Here is a 21,849-nt window from a genome sequence, read left to right on the forward strand (position 1 = left end):
CCACAGTATGTAAACTAGAAACTATTCCACAGTAAGGAAACTAGAAACTATTCCACAGTATGGAAACTAGAAACTACTCTACAGTATGGAAACTAGAAACTATTCCACAGTATGGAAACTAGAAACTATTCCACAGTATGGAAACTAGAAACTATTCCACAGTATGGAAACTAGAAACTATTCTACAGTATGGAAACAGAAACTATTCTACAGTATGGAAACTAGAAACTATTCTACAGTATGGAAACTAGAAACTATTCTACAGTATGGAAACTAGAAACTAGTCTACAGTATGGAAACTAGAAACTATTCTACAGTATGGAAACTAGAAACTAGTCTACAGTATGGAAACTAGAAACTAGTCTACAGTATGGAAACTAGAAACTATTCCACTGTATGGAAACTAGAAACTATTCCACAGTATGAAAACCAAACTATTCCACAGTATGGAAACCAAACTATTCCACAGTATGGAAACTAGAAACTATTCCACAGTATGTAAACTAGAAACTATTCCACAGTATGTAAACTAGAAACTATTCCACAGTAAGGAAACTAGAAACTATTCCACAGTATGGAAACTAGAAACTACTCTACAGTATGGAAACTAGAAACTATTCCACAGTATGGAAACTAGAAACTATTCCACAGTATGGAAACTAGAAACTATTCCATAGTATGGAAACTAGAAACTATTCTACAGTATGGAAACTAGAAACTATTCTACAGTATGGAAACTAGAAACTATTCTACAGTATGGAAACTAGAAACTATTCTACAGTATGGAAACTAGAAACTAGTCTACAGTATGGAAACTAGAAACTATTCTACAGTATGGAAACTAGAAACTAGTCTAAACTAGAAACTATTATACAGTATGGAAACTAGAAACTATTCTACAGTATGGAAACTAGAAACTATTCCACAGTATGGAAACTAGAAACTATTCCACAGTATGGAAACTAAAATTATTCCACATTATGGAAACCAAACTATTCCACAGTATAGAAACTGAAACTATTCTACAGTATTCAAATGAGAAAGTACTCTACAGTATGGAAACTAGAAACTATTCCACAGTATGGACACTAGAAACTATTCCACAGTTTGGAATCTAGGACCTATTCTACAATATGGAAACTAGAAACTATTCCACAGTATGGAAACTAGAAACTATTCTACAGTATGGAAACTAGAAACTATTATACAGTATGGAAACCAAACTATTCCACAGTATGGAAACCAGAAACTATTCCACAGTATGGAAACTAGAAACTATTCTACAGTATGGAAACTAGAAACTATTCTACAGTATGGAAACTAGAAACTAGTCTACAGTATGGAAACTAGAAACTATTCTACAGTATGGAAACTAGAAACTAGTCTACAGTATGGAAACTAGAAACTAGTCTACAGTATGGAAACTAGAAACTATTCCACTGTATGGAAACTAGAAACTATTCCACAGTATGAAAACCAAACTATTCCACAGTATGGAAACCAAACTATTCCACAGTATGGAAACTAGAAACTATTCCACAGTATGTAAACTAGAAACTATTCCACAGTATGTAAACTAGAAACTATTCCACAGTAAGGAAACTAGAAACTATTCCACAGTATGGAAACTAGAAACTACTCTACAGTATGGAAACTAGAAACTATTCCACAGTATGGAAACTAGAAACTATTCCACAGTATGGAAACTAGAAACTATTCCACAGTATGGAAACAAGAAACTATTCTACAGTATGGAAACTAGAAACTATTCTACAGTATGGAAACTAGAAACTATTCTACAGTATGGAAACTAGAAACTATTCTACAGTATGGAAACTAGAAACTATTCTACAGTATGGAAACTAGAAACTAGTCTACAGTATGGAAACTAGGAACTAGTCTACAGTATGGAAACTAGAATCTATTCCACTGTATGGAAACTAGAAACTATTCCACAGTATGGAAACTAGAAACTATTCCACAGTATGGAAACTAGAAACTATTCCACAGTATGGAAACTAGAAACTATTCCACAGTATGGAAACTAGAAACTATTCCACAGTATGGAAACCAAACTATTCTACAGTATGGAAACTAGAATCTATTCCACTGTATGGAAACTAGAAACTATTCCACAGTATGAAACCAAACTATTCCACAGTATGGAAACCAAAACTATTCCACAGTATGGAAACTAGAAACTATTCCACAGTATGTAAACTAGAAACTATTCAACAGTATGTAAACTAGAAACTATTCCACAGTAAGGAAACTAGAAACTATTCCACAGTATGGAAACTAGAAACTACTCTACAGTATGGAAACTAGAAACTATTCCACAGTATGGAAACTAGAAACTATTCCACAGTATGGAAACTAGAAACTATTCCACAGTATGGAAACTAGAAACTATTCTACAGTATGGAAACTAGAAACTATTCTACAGTATGGAAACTAGAAACTATTCTACAGTATGGAAACTAGAAACTAGTCTACAGTATGGAAACTAGAAACTATTCTACAGTATGGAAACTAGAAACTAGTCTACAGTATGGAAACTAGGAACTAGTCTACAGTATGGAAACTAGAATCTATTCCACTGTATGGAAACTAGAAACTATTCCACAGTATGGAAACTAGAAACTATTCCACAGTATGGAAACTAGAAACTATTCCACAGTATGGAAACTAGAAACTATTCCACAGTATGGAAACTAGAAACTATTCCACAGTATGGAAACCAAACTATTCTACAGTATGGAAACTAGAATCTATTCCACTGTATGGAAACTAGAAACTATTCCACAGTATGGAAACCAAACTATTCCACAGTATGGAAACTAGAAACTATTCCACAGTATGTAAACTAGAAACTATTCCACAGTATGTAAACTAGAAACTATTCCACAGTAAGGAAACTAGAAACTATTCCACAGTATGTAAACTAGAAACTATTCCACAGTAAGGAAACTAGAAACTATTCCACAGTATGGAAACTAGAAACTACTCTACAGTATGGAAACTAGAAACTATTCCACAGTATGGAAACTAGAAACTATTCCACAGTATGGAAACTAAAACTATTCCACAGTATGGAAACTAGAAACTATTCCACAGTATGAAAACCAAACTATTCCACAGTATGGAAACCAAACTATTCCACAGTATGGAAACTAGAAACTATTCCACAGTATGTAAACTAGAAACTATTCCACAGTATGTAAACTAGAAACTATTCCACAGTATGGAAACTAGAAACTATTCCACAGTATGGAAACTAGAAACTATTCTACAGTATGGAAACTAGAAACTATTCTACAGTATGGAAACTAGAAACTATTCTACAGTATGGAAACTAGAAACTATTCTACAGTATGGAAACTAGAAACTAGTCTACAGTATGGAAACTAGAAACTATTCTACAGTATGGAAACTAGAAACTATTCCACAGTATGGAAACCAAACTATTCTACAGTATGGAAACTAGAATCTATTCCACTGTATGGAAACTAGAAACTATTCCACAGTATGAAAACCAAACTATTCCACAGTATGGAAACCAAACTATTCCACAGTATGGAAACTAGAAACTATTCCACAGTATGTAAACTAGAAACTATTCAACAGTATGTAAACTAGAAACTATTCCACAGTAAGGAAACTAGAAACTATTCCACAGTATGGAAACTAGAAACTACTCTACAGTATGGAAACTAGAAACTATTCCACAGTATGGAAACTAGAAACTATTCCACAGTATGGAAACTAGAAACTATTCCACAGTATGGACACTAGAAACTATTCTACAGTATGGAAACTAGAAACTATTCTACAGTATGGAAACTAGAAACTATTCTACAGTATGGAAACTAGAAACTAGTCTACAGTATGGAAACTAGAAACTATTCTACAGTATGGAAACTAGAAACTAGTCTACAGTATGGAAACTAGGAACTAGTCTACAGTATGGAAACTAGAATCTATTCCACTGTATGGAAACTAGAAACTATTCCACAGTATGGAAACTAGAAACTATTCCACAGTATGGAAACTAGAAACTATTCCACAGTATGGAAACTAGAAACTATTCCACAGTATGGAAACTAGAAACTATTCCACAGTATGGAAACCAAACTATTCTACAGTATGGAAACTAGAATCTATTCCACTGTATGGAAACTAGAAACTATTCCACAGTATGAAAACCAAACTATTCCACAGTATGGAAACCAAACTATTCCACAGTATGGAAACTAGAAACTATTCCACAGTATGTAAACTAGAAACTATTCCACAGTATGTAAACTAGAAACTATTCCACAGTAAGGAAACTAGAAACTATTCCACAGTATGGAAACTAGAAACTACTCTACAGTATGGAAACTAGAAACTATTCCACAGTATGGAAACTAGAAACTATTCCACAGTATGGAAACTAGAAACTATTCCACAGTATGGAAACTAGAAACTATTCTACAGTATGGAAACTAGAAACTATTCTACAGTATGGAAACTAGAAACTATTCTACAGTATGGAAACTAGAAACTATTCTACAGTATGGAAACTAGAAACTAGTCTACAGTATGGAAACTAGAAACTATTCTACAGTATGGAAACTAGACACTAGTCTACAGTATGGAAACTAGAAACTAGTCTACAGTATGGAAACTAGAAACTATTCCACTGTATGGAAACTAGAAACTATTCCACAGTATGAAAACCAAACTATTCCACAGTATGGAAACCAAACTATTCCACAGTATGGAAACTAGAAACTATTCCACAGTATGTAAACTAGAAACTATTCCACAGTATGTAAACTAGAAACTATTCCACAGTAAGGAAACTAGAAACTATTCCACAGTATGGAAACTAGAAACTACTCTACAGTATGGAAACTAGAAACTATTCCACAGTATGGAAACTAGAAACTATTCCACAGTATGGAAACTAGAAACTATTCCATAGTATGGAAACTAGAAACTATTCTACAGTATGGAAACTAGAAACTATTCTACAGTATGGAAACTAGAAACTATTCTACAGTATGGAAACTAGAAACTATTCTACAGTATGGAAACTAGAAACTAGTCTACAGTATGGAAACTAGAAACTATTCTACAGTATGGAAACTAGGAACTAGTCTACAGTATGGAAACTAGAAACTATTATACAGTATGGAAACTAGAAACTATTCTACAGTATGGAAACTAGAAACTATTCCACAGTATGGAAACTAGAAACTATTCCACAGTATGGAAACTAGAAATTATTCCACATTATGGAAACCAAACTATTCCACAGTATAGAAACTGGAAACTATTCTACAGTATTCAAATGAGAAAGTACTCTACAGTATGGAAACTAGAAACTATTCCACAGTATGGACACTAGAAACTATTCCACAGTTTGGAATCTAGGACCTATTCTACAATATGGAAACTAGAAACTATTCCACAGTATGGAAACTAGAAACTATTCTACAGTATGGAAACTAGAAACTATTATACAGTATGGAAACCAAACTATTCCACAGTATGGAAACCAGAAACTATTCCACAGTATGGAAACTAGAAACTTTTCCACAGTATGGAAACTAGAAAGTATTCCACAGTTTGGAAACTAGAAACTATTCCACAGTATGGAAACTAGAAACTATTCCACAGTATGGAAACCAAACTATTCCACAGTATGGAAACTAGAAACTATTCCACAGTATGGAAACTAGAAACTATTCCACAGTATGGAAACATCCAGAACACACACATCGGAGAGAGAGACAGAGAGTGAGGGAGCAGGACTCACCTTGAGTTTCAGCTGTGCCTGATTAGAATAAATAAAATCAAAGAAACAGACAATTATTCACATAACACACACACAAATAAAACACACACGTACACCCCCCGATTATTGACATAATATATCATTAGGGGAAGCAAGGCCTTTACCTTCTGCTTCTGCTGCATGGGCTGGAAAAAGAGAAGGGGGAGGCATTATTCAAATCCAGTCGGTAATCTAGTTGATGCCCTGAAGGTATTTACTGCTATAGAGTTTCTGCTCTAACCGGTTGGAAAGGACAAATCTACATGCAAACACTCACACACACACGTACTGTACTTAACCAAGTGTATATTTGCATATGGATTATAGTGAATGTGAGTCATTCATGACTGGAAATGTCTGTAAACTGCAGCACCTGAAGGCCTCTCTGTCTCTGGTTCCCATGCATGTTGGAGCATGATAAACCTCCTGCATGTGACTCATTAGTCTATATTAGTCACTTTATTGGTCATAGCCCACAATGAGCCCTGAGCAGTTAATATATTGTCAAATCTGTTTTCTGACTCATCCATAGAGGCTCCATATCTAACTGTATATCAGAATGTAATCAATCGGACAAAGCGTAATGATGTAGAAATGTTCCCATTATTATATCAAGTGTCAGTTTCAGTTAACAGACATTTGTCTGGTTCTATACTGTGCTGGAGCCAACTGTTCTTGCCCAGTTCCATACCACATGTGTTGTAGCCCCTAGCAGCAGCAGTATAAGATACTAACCAACTGAGCCCCCGCTGCGCCTCTTCCCTCCCGCGGGTGTGTCTTCCTCATTCTCAGCTACAGCGTCCTCCAGATCCAAATCTCCCCCTGTTTCAGTTCATTAAAACAATGACTTTTCATTTATCAACGATGTGGTGTCAACTTTAGTGTGGCGTGTAAAGCCAAACTAGCCCTTCCCCCTGAAACACACACACACACATAAAAACACGTGCTTAGTCACACAGGCCGTTGAGACTCTCACCTGTCTTCTCCTCCGTGGGCTCGCTCTCTGCTGGTGTTTCAGGCTCCGCCTCTGTAAAAGGAAGGACTGAGGAGAGGTGAGACAGGTTTTGTCAGGGGAAAGGGAGGAGAGGTGAGACAGGTGTTGTCAGGGGAAAGGGAGGAGAGGTGAGACAGATGTTGTCAGGGAAGAGGGAGGAGAGGTGAGACAGGTGTTGTCAGGGAAGAGGGAGGGAAGTGGAGACAGGTGTTGTCGGGGAAGAAGGAGGGGATGTGAGACAGGTGTTGTCAGGGAAGAGGGAGGGGAGGTGAGACAGGTGTTGTCAGGGAAGAGGGAGGAGAGGTGAGACAGGTGTTGTCAGGGAAGAGGGAGGGGAGGTGAGACAGGTGTTATCAGAGACAGGGAGGAGAGGTGAGACAGGTGTTGTCAGGGAAGAGGGAGGGGAGGTGAGACAAGTGTTGTCAGGGAAGAGGGAGGAGAGGTGAGACAGGTGTTGTCAGGGAAGAGGGAGGGCAGGTGAGACAGGTGTTGTCAGGGAAGAGGGAGGAGAGGTGAGACAGGTGTTGTCAGGGAAGAGGGAGGGGAGGTGAGACAGGTGTTGTCAGGGAAGCGGGAGGAGAGGTGAATAAAGGACTACAGGACTAAAGTAGCATTGCACACTGTATAGACATGTGGTATCTGTGACTCCAGGGTTGTAGGCCTAGCTGTAAGAGCAGCAGTGGCAGGTGAGCTAGACCTGAAATGAATAAAAACCAGCTCACTAAAGTCTGACATCAGAGCTTCTGAAACACAGTCAAACTGTGTCTCTACTTCTATAGTAAACTAACTTTACTGGTTCACCAGAAAACTGCAGTCTTGTAAATGTAGGGGGGAAAGCGGAAATGTTTGGTACTGACAGTCCATTCTTACCTGGTTCAACAGCTTCAGACAGATCTAGTTCATCTGCAAAAAAAAACAGACACATAGAAACAGACATAAACACAAAGAAATATGAGCAGCACCTTCAGGCTGATTTATGACTGTCTGAGAGGCCAGAGTTGTTTGTTCAGTTGGAGCAAATGGGGGAAACCTCTTTAAAAAGGAGCAGGTACTACCTGAACTTGTCAAAGAATGCTATATTTCAGTTTTTCCATTTCAAAAGTTTTGTGTTTTTTTGGGCCCAGATGTCAATGTCTAACTGTAAATATGGTCAGGTGAGAGGTGAGGGTTAAGGGATAAGGGGTGTTAATGTGTTGTTGTTGTGTTTTACCTTCATCTATCACTCACTACTACACAGCCGCTATAGATTATCATCCATTTCGTCTGATACGTTACAAATTACAATTTGTTGTAGCTAACGTTAGCTAGGTGGCTAGGTGTCTGGTTAAGATTAGGGGTTAAGGTTAGGAACTGGGGTTAAGGTTAGGGTTAAGGTTATGGTTAGGGTTAGGGGAAGGGTAGCTAACATGCTAAGTAGTGGCAAAGCAGTAAAATATTTTTAAAATAGTTGCAAATTAGCTAAAATGCTAAAGTTGTCTGTGATGTTATTCGAACACTCAACCTTTGGGTTGCAAGACATTTACGCTAAACGCCCACCCATCCTCCCTGACCAACCTCCCTCCTTTCGATTTTTTGGCTTAAGTAACCTTCTGTCTTATGTAACCATAACAAACATAACATATCAGACTAATTTAAGCTTCACAGATTTACTTTTACCATGTTACATCTAGTCTGAGGCCAGGGTGGAGAGAGAAGGAGGGGTGTGTGGGTGTGTATGTTGTTAGGGGTACACATTTAATCCGTCAGTGCATGTATTCCCAAACTGGGGTACGGGGGTACACGCAATGCCGTCGGGGGGTACGCCAAATAAAAATGTGATTCTGATTTTTTTAAAGAAAAATAAATAAATAAAAGTAGTAAGACATGTATAAATGCAACAGATACCATTAACAAGGGGCTAGAAGCGTCTTATATGGTGAGCTACCAAGTGGCTAGGACAGGTGAGCCCCATGCTACTGTGAAGGACTTATATCTTCCTGCTGCCACGGATATGGCTGGGACAATGCTGGGGGAAAAGGCCAACAAAAACTATACAGACAACACCTTCATCAAACATCACTGTTTCACAATGCATCAGTGACATGGCAGGAGATGTTTTGAAACAATTACTGCTTCGCATACAAGACAGTGAATTCTATGTTACAGTTGGATGAGTCAACAGACATGGCGGGCCTGGCACAGCTGCTGGCATTTGTCCGTTACGTTTATGGGGGGTCAATTAAGGAAGACATCCTCTTTTGCAAACCACTGGAAACCAGGACAACAGGAGAGGATATGTTTAAAGTACTGGACAGCTTTGTGACATCAAATGGACTTTGGTGTTTAAGATGTGTTGATATCTGTACTGATGCCGCAAAAGCCATGACAGGGAGACATAGTGGTGTGGTAATGCGCATGTAAGCAGTTGTTCTCGACACCGCTTGGGTACACTGCAGCATCCACCAAGAAGCTCTTGCTGCCAAGGGAATGCCTGACAGCTTGAAAGACATTTTGGACAATACAGTGAAAATGGTTCAAGCAAGGCCCCTGAACTCTCGTGTATTTTCTACATTATGCAATGATTTGGGCAGCGACGATGTACGGCTTTTACAACATACGCTAGTTATCGCTAGTTATCAAGGGGCAAAGTATTGACACAAGCTTAAAGTTTTCTTTACTGACCATAATTTTCACTTGTCTGACCGCTTGCATGATGACGAGTTTCTTACACGACTGGCCTATCTGGGTGATGTTTTTTCTCGCCTAAATGATCTGATTCTAGGATTACAGGAACTCTCCGTAACTATAGTCAATGTGCGAGACAAAATTGAGGCTATGATTAAAAAGTTGGACCTCTTGTCTGTCTGCATTAACAAGGAAAACACACAGGTCTTTCCATCAACGTATGATATTTTGTGTGCAAATGAACTCAAGCTTACGGACAATGTCAAATGTGATCTAGCGAACCACCTGAGTGAGCTAGGTGCACAATTAAGCAAGTACAATCCTGAAACGGAAGACACAAACAACTGGATTCATTATCCCTTTCATGCCCTGCCTCCAGTCCACTTACTGATATCTGAACAAGAGAACCTCATCGAAATTGCAACAAGTGGTTCTATGAAAATTTAATTTAATCAGAAGCCACTGCCAGATTTCTGGATTGGGCTGCGCTTAGAGTTTCTTGCCTTGGCAAATAGCGCTGTTAAGACACTGATGCCCTTTGCAACCACGTACCTATGTGAGAGTGGATTCTCGGCCCTCACTAGCTTGAAAAGTAAATACAGGCACAGACTGCGTGTGGAAAATTATTTAAACTGAGACTCTCTCCAATACAACCCAACATTGCAGAGTTATGTGCTTCCTTTCAAGCACACCCTTCCCATTAACCTGTGGTGAGTTATTCACACGTTTTGATGAACACATAAGGTTCTAAATAAAGAGCAAATGGCTAAATAAAGAGCAAAATTATTGATTATTATTATATTACTATTTGTGCCCTGGTCCTATAAGAGCTCTTTGTCACTTCCCATAAGCCGGGTTGTGACAAAAACTCACACTCATTCTTATGTTTAATAAATGTATCGTATCGTGTGTGTGTGTGTCAGGCTTACAATGATGGCAAAAAACAACATTTGAGAGTGTGCTGACCCTGGTGCTGGAGGGGGTACACAGATGTAGGTTGAATGTTTGAAGGGGTATGGGACTATAAAAAGTTGGGGAACCACTGCGTTACAGAATAGTGCCTTGAGGTCTACACACCGGCAGAATCACAGTGTTAAAGTGTTTGGATTTACAGTTTAAGACTCTGCTTTCAGAGCACTTTCTCTGGCCTTCCAACACACATTCTAAAATTATTCTGTCTTCTGTCTGTCTAGAATAGAACTTGTACAGTGTCCTACGAGAAGTTCATCGGCTAGAATGTCAGAATATTTTACTGTGGCTGGCTGTTGACTCTGTGTCGATCAGATTCCTCAGAAGGCCAACTAAATTGTACTTGACCCTCCCCACCCACTTCACCTGTAACTCCATCCCCTCCAATTCAGTTTTCGAACAAGTAAGGACAAACGGATCCAAGAACTCAAACCCGAAGCTATACAGCTCAATGAATTGAAACTGGTCCTATACACTTATATGCAAAGATCATGAATGTACTGTAGGTGTATGGGGTGTTTGACCTGCTGTGTGTGCATGTGTGTGTGTGTTTGTGTGTGTGTCTGGCTCACCTGGTTCAGCCTCAGCTTCAGGGGCTGCCTCTGCTTTTACTGCTGGTTCGTCTATGACTTCTGCGTCCTCTTCCTCTGTGGCCGGAGCCTCCTCTTCCTCTGTGGCTGGAGCCTCTTCTGCAAGAGCGTCTTCTTCTGCCAGAGCATCCTCGACTGTCGGAGCCTTTTCCTCTGTGGCTGGAACTTCCTCCTCCTCTGTAGCCTCCTCCTCTTCTTCTGCCGGAGCTTCTTCTTCTGCCGGAGCCTCCTCAGCTACCAGGGCCTCCTCGGCAGCTACTTCTTCTGCAGGGGCCTCGGGCTCTGCTGCTTCTGCCTCTGGTTCCTTCGCTTCTGGCTCAGTAGTAGGGTCTTCTGGAGAGAGGAACAGACTTTTCCTTTAGCCAACAGCAGTGTACCTCATCACATTTTATGACATCACAGATAAATATGACAGGTGTACTCTAATGAGCATGTGTGTGTTGCAGTCAGAGGGGGCTGTGACATTCCCCTATTGTCTGTAAGGTGCAGCAATGTGCCAGAGAGTGTAACAGCGAAACAGCAGACAACCTTCTCACGTCAACCCTCTTACTTCTCTAAACCAGGCATGGCCAGCTGGTCCAGGAGGGACACAGTGTATGCAGACTTGTTCAAGCCCTGCTTCTGATCCACCTCCTGATTCAACTGGTCTACACTGAATAGCTGATCAGTTGAAGGTGTTCAAGCTGGGTTGGAACAAAAGCCTGAACACCCTGCAGCCCTCAGAGACTGGAGTTGCCCTTCCCTGTTCTAGAGAACAGAATCAATAGTCAAACACAATCCAACATCAACAATGACAAAGGCAGACAGACTGGCTTGTCATCTTATGTGTGTACTGTCCTGTATGTGAGAGTTTCGTCAGGAAACGAAAGGCAGGGACTTTAGACTACTGTACCTTAAACATACTGTACATACGTGTGTGTGGGGGAACCACATAAAAATGATACGTGTTGCTGTTGTCATGTGATATTAGACATTTTCTAAAGCTATATGACTCATGTAAACAACTACCTCTTTCCCAACTGTATTTAATTTATTTATTTTGCTCCTTTGCACCCCATTATTTTTATTTCTACTTTGCACATTTTTCCATTGCAAAACTACCATTCCAGTGTTTTACTTGCTATATTGTATTTACTTTGCCACCATGGCCTTTTTTGCCTTTACCTCCCTTCTCACCTCATTTGCTCACATTGTATATAGACTTGTTTATACTGTATTATTGACTGTATGTTTGTTTTACTCCATGTGTAACTCTGTGTCGTTGTATCTGTCGAACTGCTTTGCTTTATCTTGGCCAGGTCGCAATTGTAAATGAGAACTTGTTCTCAACTTGCCTACCTGGTTAAATAAAGGTGAAAAAAAAATGTACATGAGAGAGACCCTATCCTGAGACTGACGCAGTGCCAATGCCTTTCCCCTAGTCCCAGAGACGCATGTTATGTGTGTGCGTGTGTGTGTGTGTGTGTGCGTGTGCGTGTGCGTGTGTGTGTGTGTGTGTGTGTGTGTGTGCGTGCGCGTGTGTCTTTAATAAAGACAGCTTCCCCTGTATTACATGTGTGTGTTAACAGGAAGTTTGGAACAGAAGGGAGGGGAGAGAACATAATGTTCATATTTGAGAGTTCCGCAACATTACAGCGCGAGGGCTGCTCCTCATCAATTGGAACGATAGATGAGGCAGGTATACCCCACACAAACACACACTAAAACTCCCTTACACATAGTGCTATAATAAAAACTGGGCAAACTGCAACTCAAGGAAAGTTTTACTACAGAAAAGAGAAAATCACGACATGGGCAGCTCCAACTCTGACATTCAGCAACATACTGTAACATATACTGTAATGTAATGTAATATTATGTTATGTACTGTACAGGAATGATTACTCTTATCATTCCCATAGGAACCTAAAGAGAATACAAAACATGGGCACCATTTCACATACGCAGCGCAGCCCGGGCATAATGCTAAAAACCTGAAACATTTTAAAACACTGGGACACCTATAATGTCAGGGAATCTATACTGTACAGTACACTACGCTTTGAGTGATGGTTAATGAGTTTTATTTTTAATTTTTTTATTTCACCTTTATTTAACCAGGTAGGCTAGTTGAGAACAGGTTCTCATTTGCAACTGCGACCTGGCCAAGATAAAGCATAGCAGTGTGAACAGACAACACAGAGTTACACATGGAGTAAACAATTAACAAGTCAATAACAGTAGAGAAAAAAGGGGAGTCTATATACAATGTGTGCAAAAGGCATGAGGAGGTAGGCGAATAATTACAATATTGCAAATTAACACTGGAGTGATAAATGATCAGATGATCATGTACAGGTAGAGATATTGGTGTGCAAAAGAGCAGAAATATAAATAAATAAAAATAAAAACTGTGGGGATGAGATAGGTGAAGATGGGTGGGCTATTTACCAATAGATTATGTACAGCTGCAGCGATCGGTTAGCTGCTCAGATAGCTGATGGTTGAAGTTGGTGAGGGAGATAAAAGTCTCCAACTTCAGCGATTTTTGCAATTCGTTCCAATCACAGGCAGCAGAGTACTGGAACGAAAGGCGGCCGAATGAGGTGTTGGCTTTAGGGATGATCAATGAGATACACCTGCTGGAGCGCGTGCTACGGATGGGTGTTGCCATCGTGACCAGTGAGCTGAGATAAGGCGGAGCTTTGCCTAGCATGGCCTTGTAGATGACCTGGAGCCAGTGGATCTGGCGACGAATATGTAGCGAGGGCCAGCCGACTAGAGCATACAAGTCGCAGTGGTGGGTAGTATAAGGTGCTTTAGTGACAAAACGGATGGCACTGTGATAAACTGCATCCAGTTTGCTGAGAAGAGTGTTGGAAGCGATTTTGTAGATGACATCGCCGAAGTCGAGGATCGGTAGGATAGTCAGTTTTACTAGGGTAAGCTTGGCAGCGTGAGTGAAGGAGGCTTTGTTGCGGAATAGAAAGCCGACTTGATTTGATTTTCGATTGGAGATGTTTGATATGGGTCTGGAAGGAGAGTTTGCAGTCTAGCCAGACACCTAGGTACTTATAGGTGTCCACATATTCAAGGTCGGAACCATCCAGTGTGGTGATGCTAGTCGGGCAAGCGGGTGCAGGCAGCGATCGGTTGAAAAGCATGCATTTGGTTTTACTAGCGTTTAAGAGCAGTTGGAGGCCACGGAAGGAGTGTTTGTATGGCATTGAAGCTAGTCCGAGAGACGCATGTTAAGTGTGTGTTTGTGTTTGTGTGTGTGTGTGTGTGTGTGTGTGTGTGTGTGTGTGTGTGTGTGTGTGTGTGTGTGTGTGTGTGTGTGTGTGTGTGTGTGTGTGTGTGTGTGTGTGTGTGTGTGTGTGTGTGTGTGTGTGTGTGCCTGCATGCCTGTATGCGTGGGTAACCTTGCCCTCTCTGGTAACAGCAGGTACTCAGTATGAGGTGGTTGACAGGTGATATGTTCCAGTTAGTTAGAACATTGTGTTCTCAGGTATTTCTATTGTGTGGTGACGTGGAGGGACCCTGTTGTTGTTTTCCCTGTTTCAGCTGACCCTGTGGAATAAATGCACTACTTTTGGCCACACAGAACCCAATGGACAAAAGTATAGGTCACTATGGGGAATAGGCTGCCATTTCAGATGTACCAGTTGTTTTGAGTATCTGGAGGGTCACAGTAGAATCCAGGTGGCTCACAGCAGAGAACCACTGATCTAGAACATTCTACGGAACCACTGATCTAGAACATATACTGCTGCTCCTGTCTCTACGTGTAGACCTGGTCTGGCTCTGAGCTGGGTGTAAGGCCATCTCCAAATACCTGTACTTGCGCTCTAAATATTAGCCATTTTGGGAATGCGAAAATAGAATATAGGATGTAATTTTTTAAAAATTGAATATGATTTAAATGCAATAATTTCAGCCTCTCATCTAGTAGAATTCTCTGCACACTATTGAGGAAGAGAATCGTCTTTTCAGACCCATGTGTGTTTGACAACAACTGATAATCAAAGAACGGGACGGAATGTAGCAAAATGAACGAATGGCAGGAAACAACATAACTGTGCATTAGATGTCACATTCTCAGCAGGATGAGCCTAGTGTGCTGTTATTCCTTTCTTACTGAATTTGTTTTTTACTAAACAGTATGTTCTAAATAGTATGCAGGACGATTAGTACGCTGTATGTCATTTTCGTAAGTAGTAGGCAAGACAGATTTCGGGCAAGGCCACAAAGTCATCTGGTCTGGCTCTGAGCTGTGTGTGTGTGCATTTGTGTGTGTTGTTTAATCTGTGTTTGCATTTGAAAGGTGTAAACACACATACAGTGGGGGATCATCTCTCACACACACACACCCATACACACCCTCAATAATACACACACACTCCTACACACTCACTCACTCACCCACCCACTCACACACACACATAGACATAACCCTGGGGGAATGAGAGAGGCTGAGACTGGTTCTGAGTGTAGGGTGTAGTCTGCAGCTGGGCTGGATTGGGTTACTGAGGCAGCGCCCAGCCCTTTAGTACTGACATACATACGCACAAACACACACACACACACACACACACACACACACACACACACACACACACACACGCACACAACCCATTCATCATGTACACACAAACCCACCTACACCCAAACAGAGCCTAGAGCACCATGACACTGTGACAGACCAGAACTCATCTCATGTGTGATATACAGTATCTCATGTGTGATATACAGTAAAGCTGTTCCAGCAATATGTTGGCACAATGAGATCACAGTATAATGTGAAGTTTTCATTAATGAACTGGCTTCAGATCAGAGTCTCCTGAGGGGAAGGAGGTGTGGCAGCCAGGACTCAGACTCTGTGGAAAACATAAACTATTATTTCACGACATTAACCAACATGACTTAGGCCAGATGAGACTGTAATAACTCTTATATCACATTAATACCAGGTCACAATCATTCTTAAAGCCAGATGCCTGTAGCCCTGCTAGTTGTGGAATAGAGATGGGTCAAAGGACAACACACAGGCCTATTGGTAAGAGATAGTACAGGATATATGGGTACAGGGGTAGAGGGAGACAGACAGAGAGAGAAAAGAGAGAGTGGGGGAAGAGAGAGAAAATGTGTGAAATAGAGGAAGGGTGACAGAACATGGACACGTGTTTGGTATCTCAGATTGTTCTGTCAATTCTCACATAGAAACTTAATTGGGAGGAAGTATGTTTGACATGCTTTTTACATTTGTATCACAAACCATTTTCTAGACAACCATGATAGAAGTGGCCATTTTAGGCCCTTTTAGACCTATACATGACTCCTGTGATCCTATGATCCTTGCACTATACATGGTACAGACAACATCTTGGTGTCATTATACTCCTTATGGTGATCTCTCAAATATGGAGTGTATAGATTCTGAAATATACATTTTCACATTCTTATATTTAACAAAAATAAATCATAAATAAAAAATATGAGTATTAATGATTTTGATTTTGCTTATAACAATATACTCTTCAAAAACATCACATTTCCAGAGTGGTCTCTGCTATTTTAATTGATATGACCGATTTTATACAGAGAAATTAACATTATAGGCAGTGGTGGAAAAAGTTATACATTCTCATACTTGAGTTAAAGTAAAGATACCTTAATAATAGAAAATGACTCAAGTAAAAGTGAAAGTCACCCAGTAAAATACAACTTGAGTAAAAGTCTAAAAGTATTTGGATTTAAATATACTTAAGTATCAAAAGTAAAATAATTAAAAATTCCTTATATTAAACAAACCAGACGTCACAATTTTCTAGTTTTTTTTGTTATTTACGGATAGCCAGGGTCACACTCAAACATTCAGACATCATTTAAAAACAAAGCATTTGTGTTTAGTGAGTCCGTCAGATCAGAGGCAGTAGGGATGACCAGGGATGTTCCCTTGATAAGTGTGCAAATTGGGCCATTTTCTGTCCTGCTAAGCATTCAAAATGTAACAAGTATTTTGGGTGCATAGAGTAAAAAGCACAGTATTTTCTTTAGAAATGTAGTGAAGTAAAAGTATAAAGTTGTGAAAAATATAAATAGTAAAGTACAGATACCCCAAAAAACTACTTAAGTAGACCTTTAAAGTATTTGTACTTAAATACTTTGCGCCACTGATTATAGGTCATTAACCAATCACAGCACTCCTTTAGGATTTCACATTCAGCAAGTCAGCGGCAGGGAGGGAGTGTCCTTTGAATCCATTTTCCCATTCACTGTGTTGGTGGTGCTCATATAATGTATCATACCATGTATCATGTATCAGAATTAGCAGAGAGCCCACTGGAAATGTGATGTACTTGTAGAGTATATTGTTCCAAACAATATGTCTTCAAATTAACTAAATCAAAAAGGGTCGTTTTGAGATATTAATATTAATATGTTTAATGTTGAATAAATTAATGTGAAAAATTGTATTTCAGGATCAAGACACTCCATATTTTAGAGCACACTATAAGTAGTAGAATGGCACCAAGATGTTGTCTGTATCATGTACGGTTCACAGATCATAGGGTCTTACAGGAGGTATGTATAGGTCTAAAAGGGGCCTAAAATGGCCACTTTCATCATGATTAAAATAATAATAATAATGGTTTGTGATACAAATGTAAAAAGCATTTCAAATATCTTTCCTCCCAATGTTTCCATGTGAGAATTGCTAGAACAATCTAAGATACCAAAAATATATTCAGATCTGCTGGCATGGAATCACCCTACAGGAGTAGAGAGGAATAAAGAAAGAAAGGAAGAAAGAAAGGAAGAAAGAAAGAAAGAAAGAAAGAAAGAAAGAAAGGAACAGAACATGGACACAGACAGAGACAGTAAAGGGATCGATCACATTGTCCACAACCCACATGACTACATGTCCAGTAGGACACACCCTATAGGACACTCAATTAAATGAATTTTATAAATACCTTTTTACATCAGCATTTGTCACAAAATGCTTTATTAAACACACGTTTACCAGTGTACACATATTATAGATACATGCAGTACGACTATACTGTACATGCGGTAGGCCACACCTTATAGGACTATGAAGCTTTGGGCCAGTAACCAAAAGGTTGTTGGATTGAATCCCTGAGCTAACAAGGTAAAATCTGTCGTTCTGCCCCTGAGCAAGGTAGTTCCTGAGGACGTGGATGTCGATTAAATGCGGAAGACACATTTCAGTTGAATGCATTCAGTTGTACAACTGACTACGTATCCCCTTTCCCTTATATACATACAATATAAAGCATATCTACACACCAACATCATATCAGGCTGAAAAAATGATGCTATCTGGCACACAGCCTACAGTGTGGATTTATAATGATACATCAGAGCAGGTTAATCAACATGATTTTTGTTCTGCATATCAGCCTCAGGTAGAGATAGACAGAAAATGATTGAGGATGTATGTCATAGAAGTAGTGGGTGTACAAGGTGTGAGTACTTGACTAACTTGTCTAAGTAGAAACAGAAACATAAAGCACCATAAAATGAGTTGTAAAAGTGCTTACCAAAGTACATTAGTGGATGTAAAAGTTCTTACCCTGTGTCTTGGCTCCAATCACCAAACTGCCCAGCAGTAGAATCCACAGGTATGACATCATGGGAACACAGTGTGCTGAATTACAAAGCTGGAGTTTTAGACTTCTCTGTTGAATAGTGAAAATAATACAAGTAGTAATGATTATGTTTCTGGTAATGTAGACTGGGTATGTGTGTGATCTGATTATAGTTTCATGGCTATGTGTGATGTGATTATAGTTTCATGTTGCCTCCTCTGCTGCAGCAATCTTCTTACACCTTCTTTTTCACTGCATGGAACCAACTTTAACGGGCGTGTCTTTCTCCCAGCCACACCCTAGACATAAACTGTATTGTTCCATCAGACACCGTGCGCTGCGAACACGTGCCTGGCTGCGAAGGCGTCGCGTACATTTCTATGGGAATGGAAGGTGATTGACTAATTGAAAATCTGTTTTCATAAGCCTGCACTAACCATAGTATGGACTGAAATCTTTATACGATGTCATGTTATTTGTGTGTAGAGATATGACATTTCGGCCCATGTGGAAGAAAGTACTATCGAACTGTAACTGTACAGTGACTTTTGAGAAAAGTACAGACAATATGACACCGAATCATAGACACAGGAAAAATACTCGCAGACAAACCTGTAGTTTAGTGGCCCAACTCTACGTAGCCTACCTGTGTAGTGACGATACCAATATGAGAGCGAGACCAGTGCAAATGGATGGTCTATTGTCGCCATCTAGTAATTCATAATGGTACTGAGATAAATTAATACGCTGAATTAGTGCGTGCTCTTATAATATGGTCATTAACGAAGCCCAAACTGACACCATGCTGATCATTGCGTTTTATTTATATGGATGTTCTATATATTCTATGTATAGAAAATAGAAAATCATATGTACATGGAACAAAAATATAAACACATGTAAAGTTTTGGTCTCATGTTTCATTCGCTGAAATAAAAGATCACCGAAATGTTCCATATGCACAAAATGCTTATTTCTCTCAAATGTTGTGCACAAATTTGTCTACATCCCTGTTAGTGAGCATTTCTCCTTTTCCAAGATAATCCATCCACCTGACAGGTGTGGCATATCAAGAAGCTGATTAAACAGCATTATCATTACACAGGTGCACCTTGTGCAGGGGACAATAAAAAGCCACTCTAAAATTTACATTTAAGTCATTTAGCAGACGCTCTTATCCAGAGCGACTTACAAATTGGTGCGTTCACCTTAAGACATCCAGTGGAACAGCCACTTTACAATAGTGCATCTAAATCATGTAAAATGTGCACACAACACAATACCACAGATGTCTCAAGTTTTTATGTAGCGTGCAGTTGGCATGCTGACTGCAGGAATGTCCACAAGATCTGTTGCCAGATAACTGAATGTTCATTTCTCTACCATAAGCTGCCTCCAACGCTGTTTTTGAGAATTTGGCAGCACATCCAACCAGCCTCACAACCGCAGACCATGTGCCAGCCCGGGACCTCCACATCCGGATTCTTCAGCTGCAGGATCATCTGTGACCAGCCACCCAGACAGCTGATGAAACTGTGGGTTTGCACAACCAAATCATTTATGCGCAAACTGTCAGAAACCTTTCTGGGGAGCTCACCTGTGTTCTTGCAGTCCTCACCAGGGTCTTGACCAGACAGCAGTTCGGCGTCGTAACCGAATTCAGTGGGCAAATGTTCACATTCGACGACCACTGGCACCCTGGAGATGTGTGCTCTTCGTGGATTAATCCTGATTTCAACTGTATGGGGCAAATGGCAGACCGCGTTGTGTGGGCGAGCGGTTTGCTGCTGTCAACGTTGTGACCAGAGAGCCCCATGGTGGTGGTGAGGTTATGGTATGGGCAGGTATAAGCAACGGACAATGAACACAATTGCATTTTATCAAGGGCAATTAGAAAGCACCGAGATACCTGGTGAGATTCTGAGATCCATTGTCGTGCCATTCGTCCGCCACCATCACCTCATGTTTCAGCATGATAATGCACGGCCCCATGTTGCAAGGATCTGTACACAATTCCTGGAAGCTGAAAATGTCCCAGTTATTCTGTAGCCTGCATACTCACCAGACTTTTCAATGGCTGTTTGGGATGCTCTGAATCAAGATGTAGGATAGCGTGTTTCAGTTCCCTCGAATATCCAGCAACTTAACACAGCCATTGAAGAGGAGTGGGGCAACATTCCACAGGCCACAATACAACATCCCGATCAACAAACTCTATGTGTCCCACTGCATGAGGCAAATTGTGGTCACACCAGATACTGACAAGTTTTCTGATCAACAGCCCTACATTTTTTAAAGGTATCTGTGACCAACAGATTCCCAGTCATGTGAAATCCATAGATTTGGGCCTAATGAATTCATTTAAATTGACGGATTTCCTTATATGAACTGTAACTCTTTACAATCTTTGAAATTGTTGCATGTTAACCGTTAGGGTACCATCTTATCCGAATTGTTCCAATGAAATTAATAGACTAATGTTGATGACCAAGATGATGATGATGATACAAATAAATATAGAAATATAGACCTATACTAATGAATAACATAGCTCTATGAAATAAACCTCAATCATGTTCAAATTAACGAATCATATTGCTGGCATGAAAAAAGTATCCTCACTGTGATTTCTTATAATACAATATGATATAATACATATAGATTTACTACTAACAGAGAGAATGTATAGCCACGATAATGATGTGGTATAGCCTCGAGTCGAGACAGGACGTGTTATTATTATCATTATTACCAAGCCCCTCACAGCATGTGCTGCCTGCTGGTCGCCCTCGAGCGCCTTTAACCGGTTGACCACACGCCTCACCGAGAGGAATAATAATCAACTTTTTTCTCTCGAGACTCGCAGCAAGCAGCTACAGCGCGCAACTTGGAGATCCCCCGATTCAACTGGGTTCTGATGGATTTTATTAGATGTATTATTTAGACTTTCTCCTTCACTATGTTCATTATTTATTAAGATTTATTAGTATTGTTGACTGTGGATTTCATACGTGGTGATACCGTTTGGTTTAATAGCCCTCAGGAATTGATGTTCCATTTGGAGGGAAGCCCTGAGCTGTTTGCATGTGTGAGTGTGTGTATTTAGGTGAGTGTGTGAGTGAGTGTGTCCACACGTCCATCCTCAACAGTTGATGCTGACAGAGATCAGAGAAGTGTGTTATTGAGACGTGGTCCTTCACTGCGTCGCTCAGC

The 21,849-nt window shown here is 40.0% G+C and overlaps 1 protein-coding gene across 2 annotated transcripts in view; it reads right to left on the reverse strand.

Annotated features, from left to right (window-relative positions):
* LOC115126326 (fibrous sheath CABYR-binding protein-like) overlaps positions 1–18,900 on the reverse strand; it is a 42,442-nt gene extending 23,542 nt beyond the window's left edge. Inside the window, exons 1-7 of one of the 2 annotated variants that reach the window (XM_065013966.1) lie at positions 18,621–18,900; positions 11,024–11,374; positions 7,689–7,721; positions 6,801–6,851; positions 6,560–6,646; positions 5,950–5,970; positions 5,807–5,824 (exon numbers count right to left, since the gene is read on the reverse strand). In XM_065013966.1, coding sequence (XP_064870038.1) covers positions 5,807–5,824; positions 5,950–5,970; positions 6,560–6,646; positions 6,801–6,851; positions 7,689–7,721; positions 11,024–11,374; positions 18,621–18,681 — 622 coding nt within the window. In that variant the 5' untranslated portion in view covers positions 18,682–18,900. Of the gene's footprint in view, positions 1–5,806; positions 5,825–5,949; positions 5,971–6,559; positions 6,647–6,800; positions 6,867–7,688; positions 7,722–11,023; positions 11,375–18,620 lie in introns of both variants that reach the window. The other variant, XM_065013960.1, reaches the window with a different exon arrangement.
* Positions 18,901–21,849: the final 2,949 nt, after the last annotated feature.

Source organism: Oncorhynchus nerka, linkage group LG3 (assembly GCF_034236695.1).
Source record: "Oncorhynchus nerka isolate Pitt River linkage group LG3, Oner_Uvic_2.0, whole genome shotgun sequence".
NCBI classification, from domain to species: Eukaryota; Metazoa; Chordata; class Actinopteri; order Salmoniformes; family Salmonidae; genus Oncorhynchus; species Oncorhynchus nerka.